The sequence below is a fragment of the Aedes albopictus genome, chromosome 2 (assembly GCF_035046485.1).
Source record: "Aedes albopictus strain Foshan chromosome 2, AalbF5, whole genome shotgun sequence".
Lineage (NCBI taxonomy): Eukaryota > Metazoa > Arthropoda > Insecta > Diptera > Culicidae > Aedes > Aedes albopictus.
This window is the reverse complement of record NC_085137.1, coordinates 254,299,443-254,312,784: the sequence shown is the minus strand read 5'-3', so window position 1 is coordinate 254,312,784 and position 13,342 is coordinate 254,299,443. Positions and strand designations below refer to the sequence as shown.

The following is a 13,342-nucleotide window of genomic DNA, read 5'->3' as shown; positions in this document are numbered from 1 at the left end:
GCAAATCTGAGCCCGGATTCGGATTCAGCGGCCCAAAATCTGTCAGAGACACATAAGTTTGCTCTTGAGACAGACCAAAAGTTAATTTTTGTTACGCTGTGTTATGATACCAAAATGAGTAAGGATAAAATTAAAATTATGATACTCAATTGCAAAAAAAGTGTTTAATAGCGTCTTAATAGTTATTTATGTAACGAGTTGCAAAAAGTTGATTTTTTCAGTCAGTCGTACATTTATCCAACGAGGCTTGCCAAGTTGGATAAATACGAAGAGTGCTGAAAAAATCGAGTTTCGCAACGAGTTCCATACTAGTTATTTATGTAACGAGTTGCAAAAAGTTTATTTTTTCAGCACGAGTCGTACATTTATCCAACGAGGCTTGCCGAGTTGGATAAATACGAAGAGTGCTGAAAAAATCGAGTTTTGCAACGAGTTCCATACAAAATTTTATTTTTCATTATACAACTCATTTGAGTTGCATAATATTCATAATTGCAACCCAAATGAGTTGCATTATGAACATTATGCAACTATTTTTCATTATGCAACTCATTTAAGTTGCATAATGAACCAGTTCGGAAAAAATGTCCATTATGATACCAAAATGAGTTATATAAAATAGAAATTATGATACTGAACTGCATAAAAGACATTTATGCAATTCAGTATCATAATTTCTATTTTATATAACTCGGTATCATAATAGTATTTTTTTTCGAACTGGTTCATTATGCAACTGAAATGAGTTACATAATGAAAAATAGTTGCATAATGTTCATAATGCAACTCATTTGGGTTGCATTATGAACATTATGCAACTCAAATGGATTGCATTATGAAAAAAATCATTGCATAAAATTTTGTATGGAACTCGTTGCAAAACTCGATTTTTTCAGCATTCTTCGTATTTATCCAATGTATAAATGTACGACTCGTGCTGAAAAAATCAACTTTTTGCAACTCGCGACATAAATAACTATTCTTAAACCGTTTCTAAAGGAAATGCTAAATAAGATTCGGTGTTAAAAGGTTTTACAACAGTAAAGTATTGCTTTTAAAGCGAAATATCCTGAAAACTTAGATAGTTGTAAAGTTACTCAAAACACAAAACAGGCTTTTTATACGTCACAAACATCTGCATTCGCATTTCCCGTTGAATGTCACGTTGCAGCATCCTTCGACCACCTGTTGTTGTTGGTGTGCATTTACGCGCGCCACCATCAGCAGCTGATATTCCCGGCGCGCGCGAATACTTTCGTCCCGACGACGACGACGACTGTGACAGACGCGGGAACTGCGCACACTCGGTCGCGCGCACGATCGTTCCCTCATTCGGCACGCTCGATGCCTATTTCGGGTCCGTCTGGGGCCACTTTTATCAGTTTGGTGCCCGCTTGAAAGTTTTTAAAACTGAGCACCACAAAACTCTACTCTCAAGATTGTTTTAGTCTTCGACGGGAGTTGGTTTAGACAAGTAATAGCCTCTTCCTCTACTAGCTTGGTATATCGTGTGTGTTTTTCTTGTGGTTTTCATGGTGTTACCGGACTGGCGATAAAGCATTTCAGTGCATGTTTCAACTGTTGGCCGTTAACATTGCTGCATCGCTGTTGGTGCTGTTTTGTGCAAATTTTACCTAAGAACAATTCGGAACTGTTGTGTGACAAAGTGTTGGAACTTTTTAAAGGATACAGCAATTGCATTTCTAACCAGTAATAACAATATTGAAAAGTGTTGAAAACTCCAACTGCCACTGCCCAAGTGCTGACCGGATACCAACGAAAGGATCAATTTGAATCAACTTGACGAATATTTCAATATTGTTGCTGCTAACAGAAGACTGATTTTGTTGTGTTGGATTTTGGTGTTGAATTTGTGTGCAACGAAAAAGGATCAAAGGATTCGAAATCTAATGGAAATTTTTCTCGTTCTCTTCGCAGTTAGTTCAAGTAGAACCTAAATTAATACCAAAATCAAAATGAGTTACCCATGGGAAAAGCGTGTTGAATTCATCGTCGGCCACATGTACGGTATGTATCGAATTTGAAAGTGAATTGCAATTCAATTGTATCAACGGCAATAAACGGCATGTATGTAGTGCGACATGAAAATTTAATGAATTCTGAACACAACTGGTGTTATTAACAATAACGAACTTTTTTCTCAGATATTCGACATAAAATTGAAAAAGACACATGTGAGATAATTTTCCAGTATCTGTGATAAACCTGTGAGAACGTAGTAATCAGTGTAACAAGATAAGCACAGGGCCGGATTTAGAAATGCAGGGTTCTGGGGCTTTCTAGAAGATTAATTTTTGGTAACAAATCATGAAAATCATGTTTGCGAAACAGTATTGATGTCGTTGTGAAGGAATTTGAGCCTACAACAATTAGCATAGTTAGAAGAAAATTCTGGAACTCCCTTTTAAATTTATAGCGAAAACGAGGTTTTTAGCAGTCAGAGTATTGCATTTTGTAAAGCGTAATCGAAGGAGTGCATTTTTCCAAGTGTAACACTATTTTATTGCAGTGAAATAAAGTGAAATAAACAAAACAGTTTAAATTTCAGTGAATAAATTGATAAAATGACAGCTTGTCCAAAGAATAAAAAATCTCATAAAAACTTCAAATGCATTCTATAGAAAACATAAATTACAAACATAACATTACTCCTTGGCATCAAAAACTAAATTTCGGATAGATCATTTATAGCGAAGATTCAGATTTTACAATAATCAGGATTCCAAAAATAACCTCAATCCCGATTGTTTAATGAAAACAACGCACAGTGGTCCAGAACCCAGATTTATACGAGGAAACATGCATTCACATGATTTTTGAGACAAATGTGGTCTTCTACAAAGTTGTTCATAACAATAGGGCTCTTTTCCAATGTATATAATAATTAGGGTGGTCCATATTTTCAAAGAAATTGGAAGTTCGCTGATGACAGTTTTTATGTAGCTTTAAAATTGACCGATCTACAGATATTTCTCTGAATTAGCTTAAGGTGGTTCTAGAAAAAACGAATTTCTGGCTTTCTCTCTATTCCAAAGGCGATATTACTGATTAAGGCAAACATAAAAAAATATATTTTGCCTTGAATGCTGACAAGAAGCAGAAGTACAGCCATGTCTCAGCGTTTTTCAGGCTGTCTTCTAACCAATTTAGTTCTAGTTCTGTTATAAAAATATCAATGACAGGTGCCTTATTTTTTCCAGAAAATCTTCAATATCTTTTGAACAGAATGACGAAGCAATATACTCCGCGCACGAAAATGTGCATTTTTGAAAGCTCTAAAAGTAGTACTTTGACGACTTTGATATGAGAAATTTGAAGCAAAAAAAGATAAAACGATTGTTTTATTAGGGCCACCTCATAAAAACTATGGGAAAATACTGCGAATTTGTCCAAAATAGTTCCGTATCTGCATCAGGGGGAACCTCAGGAACTATATCTAGAGGAATCTCTAGTATGACACCTGGAGAAACCTCTGAAGAGGAACTCTTCGATCTCTGCAGAAATTGTTAGATGAATCCATAAAGAAATACTCGAAGAAAACTATAGAAAAAAACTACTCTCTGTTTGAAATTTTAGCGAAATGTAAATGAGAGAATAACTGGAAGTATCTGTAGACAAATCTCTGAGAAATCTGATGAATTTCCTAGAGATATTTGTTGAAAAATCCCTGGAGGAATTCTTTGACTGAAAACATTTGAGCAACCTCTGGAGAAATTCGTTGGGGAATCTCTGGAGAAATTAATTGAGGGCTCCCTGAAAACAATCCGTAGAGAAATTTATTGATAGAACTCTGGAGGGATTCTTTGAGCAATCACAGCAGTAATCTCCGAAGAAATCCCATGAAGAATTCTTGAAGTCTGAATATATATATAAAAATGCAGTGGCATACGTGGGACCGCGCATAACGGCGAACGGAAGGTCAGATTTGGGTCATTTTAGTTTTGTTCCGTTAATTTCACCCACGGAAGGTTTATGAGGCAGAAAACGTGGAAAAATTGAGAGTTTTTGAAAATCGATTTTCCATACATTATGACCGGGGACTTGGTCTTGGCTAGAAACACAAAACGTCAAAAAACGCAGTAGGCAAGACAAAGTTTACCGGGCACAGCTAGTTAATTATACAAATGGAAGAAAAGTGAAATTATTGCAGATTCTAACAACTTTTACATAATATGATAACAAGAGGTGTGACATTTTGCAAAAGCCGAGCGACAAGCACAGGATTTACTATAATTCCATTTGGATCCCTTCGAAAATTTATATACATGTATTATAAAATTCAATCAGCATTTAGAAAGTTGCATGAAAATCTGATATTTTAGTATAGAGTTCAAGGTTTCTTAATGATAAAACAGTAAACGCTTCCAGATCTGACACACTCAGCCCACTTTTAGTAAAATATAAAAATGCAATGGAATATCAAAGTTTCTTGAACCTCGGCTAAATTGCAGTTTTCTGATAACTCGACTGTGCGTTTCTCGGCAAAAGTATGGAAAAGTCGTGGCCATCTGAATAAAATGTGTAAATAGAATTACCGTCGACTCTATATGTCTCGATGTTCTACATTTCGATATCTCGCCCTATGTCGATGGTTTGATCGGTCCCTCCAATCTGCATACATTTTTCCTCAGTACTTGTCAATACCTCCTTATCTCGATACCTCCTTCGATGCGATCTCGTTCGTTTTTGCTCTAGATTTCTTCTCTATATGTCCAATTCCACGGGTTACTAGACCTCATTTCCTAGGTGCAATGTTTGTTGCCAGTTTTTTTTAGATACGGAGGCTTTTTTCAATCTAGTGTGCATCTCGTTCAATATCGAGACATGGAAAGTCGACGGTACCTATTGACTTTGTTAGGTTCCATTTAACTTTGTTAAGTCCCAAAATACCAACATGAACTTATGAAGGAAAACTACATGTCTTCGACAGTAGTTTCCGTATTATTATTATAAAAGAGCTTTTGCTGGAATCTTTCACCTACCCTGGGCAATCGAAATGCCAAAGGGAATTAGGCTCTGTGGATCTCATTAGCCGCTTTGCTTATATCCTAATGAGTCTGCTTCGGATGTACTGTCAGTTCACAGTTGTGATGATTCAGGAACCGCCTTACCATACTACGGGTACCAAGAATCACCGTTTTCAGGATGCTTTAGCAATAATCGCTGAATAGTGATCTCTGAATGTTAAGCTTGAATAAAACAATACACCGAGATCCTTTACAGAAGGAACTCTCTCTAAAGTACTTTTCTTGCGGAAGGAAATAACCACGCATTTTTTAACACTCGATTTCTACTGCACCAATTTGCAAACATATCTCACATTCTCTGGAGTTCTAGACAGTCTTCTAGAGTTTTGATTGTCATAAGGAGTTTTAAATCTTCAGCGTAGAGAATCCTACAACCTGAAGGCAGCACGAGGCGTACATCATTAAAAAAATAGCGAAAAATGGAGGCGCCCTCTATTGCTTCCTTGAGGAACTCCCCAGATTGGCTGCAAAACCTGTACGATTCGCGAACAGCCGACAATCGGTCAAGTATGACTCCAGCCAAAGAACAAAACTACCCAAGTAACAATCAGCATGCCTTGAAGGTTTATTCATGTTTTATCCTGGTTTTATACGAGCATGTCAAAAAGCTAGTTGTTCTAAATAAGTTTTATGTGGTAGTTTTTTACTTTGAACCTTTGGCGTTCCATAAAACTATCATATAGCTTCTGCTATAAACATCTTCAATTAAAGACTTGCAAGTAGACATGAATTGGTTTTATCACTTATTATATACCATTTCAATAAAACTTGCATTTGCGGTTGTTGTCGGAGAGATTTTTTTTGTAAACAAATACACAAAACTGTGAGGCAATGCATAAAACCAACAAAAGATTTCGTGGCCGTAACATGAACCAAAAACATGCTGTGATAAAACCGCTAGTTCTATCATGAGCTCAGTTATGACTACCTCAGGAGGGTTAGCCCTATTGGAGGAATCATCAGGGACACAGAGTTTTACCATAAAAATATGTCGCCTAGCCGGGATAATTCATGTAAATACAGAAAATTTATTACTCAATTTTATGATTTCACGTACAGTTTAAGATCAAATTAAACCATACCACACGTTTCCGTCATTTTATTATGTCAGAAAAACTACATAATGTCTTTTAAACTCCGCTGTGTTGAAAAAACCTTTTTTGCACCCAATTCCACCAAGTAAATTGAATGCATTTAACTTCCAAATTATGCATAGTTTGTGTGGCGCACTTAGTTTTTGTCATTATCACAGTCACATTCACCACAATTTTTCCGCGGTATGTCTCCTGACACGTATTAAATAGGAAAACAAATCTGAATTCCATATCTGCATCTTTCCAATCGATGGCTGGATAAAGAAACCAAGCATAATTTATTCTGACGATCGAACATTGAGAGTGAAAAATAATCAAAACAATTATTTGACAAGTCAGAAGATGGTTTTATTTAGAAGATTGATTAAACTATGATACAACCCGAAATCCTGAGCCGGTTTGCATACGAAGTCCTGTAGACCCTAATAAGACTGGGCCAACTAGCCAGAACGTGGGCTTATTGAGGCATACAAGAACTCGAGAGCATTTTCAAGTCGGCATCAATGGTTTTATGTTTAGGATTTTTGAATCGCTAAAAAACTTTGATAAAATTAAAATTGTTACTTGGGATATTCACGGCACCCATACGTCGAATTTCCTCTAGAAGCAAACGTAGACTACAGACTACACGGTCAAAGCCAGCTTTCAGATCCATATATATGGTGTCTGTTCCGGAGGTAGAAGGATGTGAATTCGGTCAGGCGGTTGAAGTCGATCTTACCGAATAAAACCCGTGCTGGTCATGCGAAATGTACTGCTTGACCTCATTGAACAATATATTTCCAACGAGTACTTCTAAAAGCTTATCATTGATAGAAGTACTTGCTTCAATATGTTTTAAAAATTGTTATTTTAATTACTCACTTTAATGTCCACGAGGATATTTTATACACTCTTACTCCCTGTCCGTGGTCATAGGTGGACTTCTATCCCCTTTACATGGTATATGGATGCCTCCTTGCTCACCATAGGTCATTAATGTGAAATTCGTCACAATCACTCCAAAAGAGTTTTCTCGCACTATTATTTTCTTACAATTTTATTCGTGACGTAAAATTATATGGGGACCCCTGAATTATGTATGGGTCCCAGGCCCTTCAGATGCGGCCCTGAATATGCCACACGAGTAACTTCGCAAACCCTGGCTCGTGCTGCCGGGGGAACGCATGGCCTACTGTTATCACAACGTGCGTGTTCAATTACTTTCAGCCTGGTGCATCTTCTTCATTATGTGTACTAGGTAGAGTAGGTACCTCGCAGAGGGATATGGATCCCAGGTCTCGGCCGAAGTACTATTTTTAAAAGTAGCGCGAAAGACACAACTGCCGCAGCTTCATAATTCGTTACAGAAGAATTCTTAATCATGAAGCTCGTCCGCTGCTTGCTTGCTGGCTGACCGGTCAGTTAACACGTCGGTCGGTTGGCGCGGCGCGGCGGATTGTTGTTGTGTGTAATTAAACTCAAAGCGCGCGCGAAAAGAATGCCGCCTGGGGATTTTCAACTGTATAAACTGGGAAGGTACCCAGAACCCAGGTACCTGCTGCTGGCTGATGCTGGCTACAACAATTTATAGGTTTACGGTTCTGACCTTCTTCCGTGTTTTAGTTTTTCAGTGGGTGACGAAGAATTTGCAGAGCTATTCTGATGCCATTATTGCCCTCAGAAGTTACGACCGGAGGCCCCGTAAATCAATCGATGAACTCTTGACATGAATGATTTTGTCGCGTGCTCGTTGCCAGCTCTAGTGTGTGGTACAAAGACGTGGGATTTTTTTTATTTACAACAAAGGGAGCAAATGTGTTTCGTTTGGTGACTAAAGTTGGCACATATTGCATCTGAATATGTTGACACTGGTATGGATAGCAATTCGATCTTTGGCACGACACAATTAGATTGGGTCAAAAAAAAAGTTGATTTATTAATGCACCAATTGGCATGCGAAACAAATTGTTTGTTGATGGGAAAAAGTCATTTTGCCATTCGCTAGTTTATCTGTCCCTAGTAAGAAATGTTTATCGACGACATCGTTAATGTTCCATAACTTATCGTCATTTTGGAATAATTATGCTCACGGACAGAAATTCGCATCGTAAATGACGGTATTCAAAAAATGTCATGACATTCTTTTCATGAAATTCCGTGACATATTCCATCCCTGGTTGTGTAACTGTTGTTCCTTTTCCAGTCCGATTGTGTTTATTCTGTTCTCAAAGTCTTACTCATTTCTCACGAAACAGTTCTCAGACCTCAAAATTTGAGCTTTATGTTTGAAAATTAAGTATCAGAGGGTAATTAACTAATTAGGCACTCTGAAGAGCAAAATTGTTCCACTATACTTTGATAATATCTCCTTCCACTTTGACCTGTTCAGATTGTACACGTCCATCAGCTGCACTCAAGAAAATTCTACACTTTCCAGTGGTTTTCCCCGGAGCTGGGTCGAACATTAGAAGTGCTTTATGCTACTTTGCATGTCTGGACCACCGATCTCTATTAGCAATGTTGATTGTATCTCATCAACGGTGCGGTGCGACGTTGCACAGGTGAAGAACAACTCCACCAGTCACCTACCTCTACCTATAGCTAGTAGCGCAACCTAAAGCGGTTCCAAAAGAGGCAATTTTCTTCTCAAGTGGCGACAGCAAGCAGCTCTGAATGGGTAATTGCAATTCGAAACGTTGTTGTTGCGTTGATTTTCTAGCTGGTGACGTGATGGCGGAAGCTGTTCACGAGGAGAAGGTAGGAGAAAGTCTCTTATTGGCGTTCGCAGAAGAAAATTGCGAATCAAATTATCACAATGAGCGGCAACATTTTCTTTTTTTTCATCTTATTCAAGAGAAAATGAAGCCGAAGGAGAGTTTCAAGAAGTCGGCGGCGATTAGGTCCGATAGAAAATATCAAACCTTGCTGGAGGTTAAGATGAAAAAAAGCTGATTATTCAGGCCTTCCAGGGATGATTATCTTTAATTTGAAGGTAGAGTTTATGGTGTAAAGGTCAGTTATGCTTCTTTCGCGATTTTTATCGCTTGTCTTCTTAAATTCGTTATAGTTGTCAAGGCTCAGCAACTTCGCTATAATGCTGTATGTATTTGCTGTATTCCACATGGTGAAAAGAGACGGGTAGAGAAAGTTCTAATTTCAGAAAAAAGTGGTTCAATACGAAGTCTCTGGATTTCTTTAGGCAAATTTCTTTTAAAATCATCTCAACTATTTCTGGAAGACTTCTTCATGTTTTGTCAGGTAAAGTTTCTAGGTGCTTCCTGGAAATATTCATAACCGATTCCCTGGGTAAAATCTGTCAGAAGTCATCAAATTGCGTTGCGTAGTAACAGAGTTATTCGTAGATACTGAAAATTGTCACGTTAAAAACTTTTATACTCTTATTCCAATCGGAGGTTGAAGTAGAAAAGACATGAAAACTTCCATTGCCGGCCACATCCCTTTCCTATCCTCTTCTCCGTTACGAGGATAGGAAAGGATGTGATGATAAATATGACATCTACTGTACGAGTTGCCAGCGACTCACCGATGACCTTATAGGGGTCAAGAAGTTTGATTATTTAGAATGTGATGATTTGGAATTCACTATAAGCGAGTCATGACTCATACAAGAAAATTCAGGTTGTGTAAGTGTAATTGAGTAGATCATGTAGATGTGTTGTAATATACAGGGGGTGGCCAAAATGTTTGGGATAGGCAACTTTTTTTCTCTCACAAAAAAGTTCAACAAGCTATAACTTTTCATAGGGTGCATCAAAAAAACTCAAATTTTGACTGTTTGTCAACCTATTATATGTGCATCATTGGTACAAATTTGGGCTCGAATGATTAATTTTTCGCAAAGTTAGAACCGTTCGGATAAAACACTATTTTTTAGACAACTGATTTTTATATTGGAGCCTATTTAGATTGAAGGAAGAACACATTTAGTAATTTTTGTGTGGTATTGTAAATTTGATTTACTTTCCTCTATATGGGTAAAAATTTCAACCCGGTGTAACTTAATTCGCCGTGAGAAAATACTACATTTTATAACGTCGTATCAATATATTGTTGATGAACGTTAAAAAAATCATTCAATTCGGTTCACTGGTTTCCGCGATATGACAGTTCAAAAATTAGTTGTCTAAATAACAGTGTTTTATCCGAACGGTTCTTACTTCGCGAAAAAATATTCAATCGCGCTCAAATTTGTACCAAAGATGCACATATAATAGGTTGATAAACAGACAAAATTTGAGATTTTTTGATGCACTCTATGAAAAGTTACAGCATGTTGATTTTTTTGTTGGGGAAAAAAAGTTGCCTACCTAAACATTTTGGCCATCCCCTGTATTTAAACACCAACGTTGGGAGTGACGTAGATAAGAGATTACATGTCACTCCGCGGACCTTTTTGCTTCAGATATGAGGCACAGGCATGTGTCCTGATGAATAAATCTAGGTTAAAGCGGAAATTGATCACTCTCTGAAACGATCAGAGGAGTACGTCGACTGTCAACTGGGAACAAATTTGCAAAATTGAGTTTAATATCATTTTATTATGCTAACAGCAAGTCAGTACATGATTCAAACATAAAGGATGTTATATTTAACATATTAGATTGAAAAAAAAAAAAATAAATATTAGCCTCTAATCAGATTTGTTTTTGTTGATGTTTTGTTTGGGAGTGCGGATATTGGCTGAAAATTAAAAACTCCCTGGGCGATTATGTTGCTTAAATGTGTGCATAAATTAACACTATGACTCAAGAAATGTTGATAAATATCGAAAGCACTGATCATAAGTAGCAAAATGAAGCGAAAAATACTGATGCACAGAGAACAGACATCCAAGTCCAGTTCCGAAACTGTGTAAGGAATTTAACGGCCTTTTGAAATCGGCAACACAAGTGGCAACATCGTGGCGCTGCAATCGGTTAATTTCCCATACTAATTTCATTTACCACTTGAAATGTTTCAATTCACCACTTACTGTGGCAATATGGTGTTTGGTGGCGTTAGTGTTTTCATCGTGTATTGGTTTGCAACCCTACTGATGTTTGTACCACTACCACAGAGAACAGACATCCAAGTCCAGTCTGAATTTTGTGTAAGGATTGTATTCCTATCTTTGGGTTTCCGCGCAGAAGACCCAGCGCCAGACTCGGCGACAAAGAAATATGTCAGCAGTCATCGGAGAGTTGGCAATCCTGATATTTAACGGCAGTCATTCGTTGGTTGTGTAAGTCGATTGCTGTCATGCGAATAGAGCATTTCGCTGACAGTACAGTTATTGTTGACAGAGTTTTTGTCGTGTTAGTGTGTGCAATTTAGCGATTTTCTGTATCCCGTAAGCCTTCGCTGGAACAAAACGTCGTGTAACCCAGCGAAGCAACGAAAATGTTCAGTGAAAAAAGCAATATTTCATCGGCAACACGAGTAGCAACATCGTGGCGCTGCAATCGGTTAGTTTCTCATACCAATGTAATTCACCACTTGAAATGTTTCAATTCACCACTGACTGAGGCAATATGGTATTTGGCGGCGCTATTGTTTTCATCGTTTGTTGGTTTGCATCCTTACTCAAGTAAGGATTCAAATCCTTACACAAATTTCTGAATGAAATTTCTTCTAGCCTGTATGCACATAACATAAGTGGAACTCTGACTCAAAAAGTTGATGCCTTTCCGAGTTCGTACGCTGGTATACAGGATTTCGAAATGTCAAATGCATTATAACATTATTGCCATACTATTTTTCAGCATGTATACCATTTTTCATTGCTGTGAAGTAAAACAAAGACCTCATAGATCTAGACTGGCAGCACGTGGAGATCTAAAATAGGACATAAATGGACTACCCGCTTTGCGCGCAGCCACAGTTGATCAGCAGGAGTAAATCAATTTAATTTTGTATGGCGAATTGCATCTAAACTTGAATTACTTGAAATACAAAGCTTTTCCCGAAAACATATTTAGTAGGCCTAATAGTGGTCACCATTGTACACAACCACTACCGAATAATGTGTTCCACTTTGAAGAATTTGCCTTTAGATGGTATTCGCCATACAATATTTTTGCGATTTACTTTTAGCGATTTTTCGCGCATAGAAGCTAGCGCCACATTGGTCGATGCGGAGAGTAGGAAAACAGCCGATGTAGTTAATTCATTGTAATAAAACATTATAAACTTAAGTCGAAAGTACGTTTTATGGCTTTAAATATAAAGGGAGATCGATATATGGAACGTGGATGTGTTATTTCGAAGGTTCCAAATGAATTTATGACAACATGAATAAGTGGATTTCCAGCAGCTATTTTTGCGCATATCTCAGATGCCAATCTTCGTTCCTGTATTCTTTGCCAAAACTGGAATACTGGTTGGATCATATGTTTTTTGTTTACCAAAATAAGTGACATTTCGGCGCCTTTTATGAAAGATATAACAGTTTCGCGTGCTGGAAAATGATACAACTTTTTCCTTCGCTCTGACCATGGAGTTCCACAACTGGCAAAAAACGCAAACCTCGACGGAACGGACGCTATGTGCTCCAGGCTTTACACCCTTGGAAACAATAAGAAACACAGCTTAGCCACAGAGAACAGACATCCAGGCTAGAACAAATATCATTCGGAAAGTTGTGTAAGGATTTGAATCTTGACTTGAGTAAGGTTGCAAACCAATACACGATGACAACACTTACGCCACCAAGCACCATATTGCCACAGTCAGTGGTGAATTGAAACATATCCTGCCTAGAGCAGTTTTATAAAAGAGTTTTATAAATATGAGCTTAAACATTTTTATTAAATGCGCTATTCATCGTTGCCACTAGCCACTCAATGACATTCATTTTTTTGACAATTAAGTTGATTTTGATATGAAAACGGCTACTTTGGAACGGCTACTTAAGGCGCCGGTGGAATACGGTGGAAGGAATATTAGGGAAAGGATATGATATCTATTTATTGAGAGACGAGCGACTTACCGGTGCCCTCGTAAATACAATGGAGTTGGGGTTTTTGTAAGAGAATGGTCTGGGAGTCAGTTTAATTAAGTAATGCGACTGGTATATTATTATTGGGATTTGTTCTGCTAAACATTTTCATTCCAGAATACTAAATTTAACACAAGTTATTTTCACGCTTTTGCTCTTTTTGAGAGGAACTGCTAGTAGCGGCACCCAAACAAACAAGACACTACAACCGCTCATGTGTG

At 37.7% G+C, this 13,342-nt stretch overlaps 1 protein-coding gene across 1 annotated transcript in view; it reads left to right on the top strand.

Moving 5' to 3' along the window:
* Positions 1 to 1,406: 1,406 nt before the first annotated feature.
* LOC109428219 (sarcoplasmic calcium-binding protein 1) overlaps positions 1,407 to 13,342 on the top strand; it is a 59,076-nt gene continuing 47,140 nt past the window's right edge. The window contains exons 1-2 of the mRNA XM_029867293.2: positions 1,407 to 1,474; positions 1,939 to 2,028. Coding sequence (XP_029723153.1) covers positions 1,977 to 2,028 — 52 coding nt within the window. The 5' untranslated portion in view covers positions 1,407 to 1,474; positions 1,939 to 1,976. The remainder of the gene's footprint in view (positions 1,475 to 1,938; positions 2,029 to 13,342) is intronic.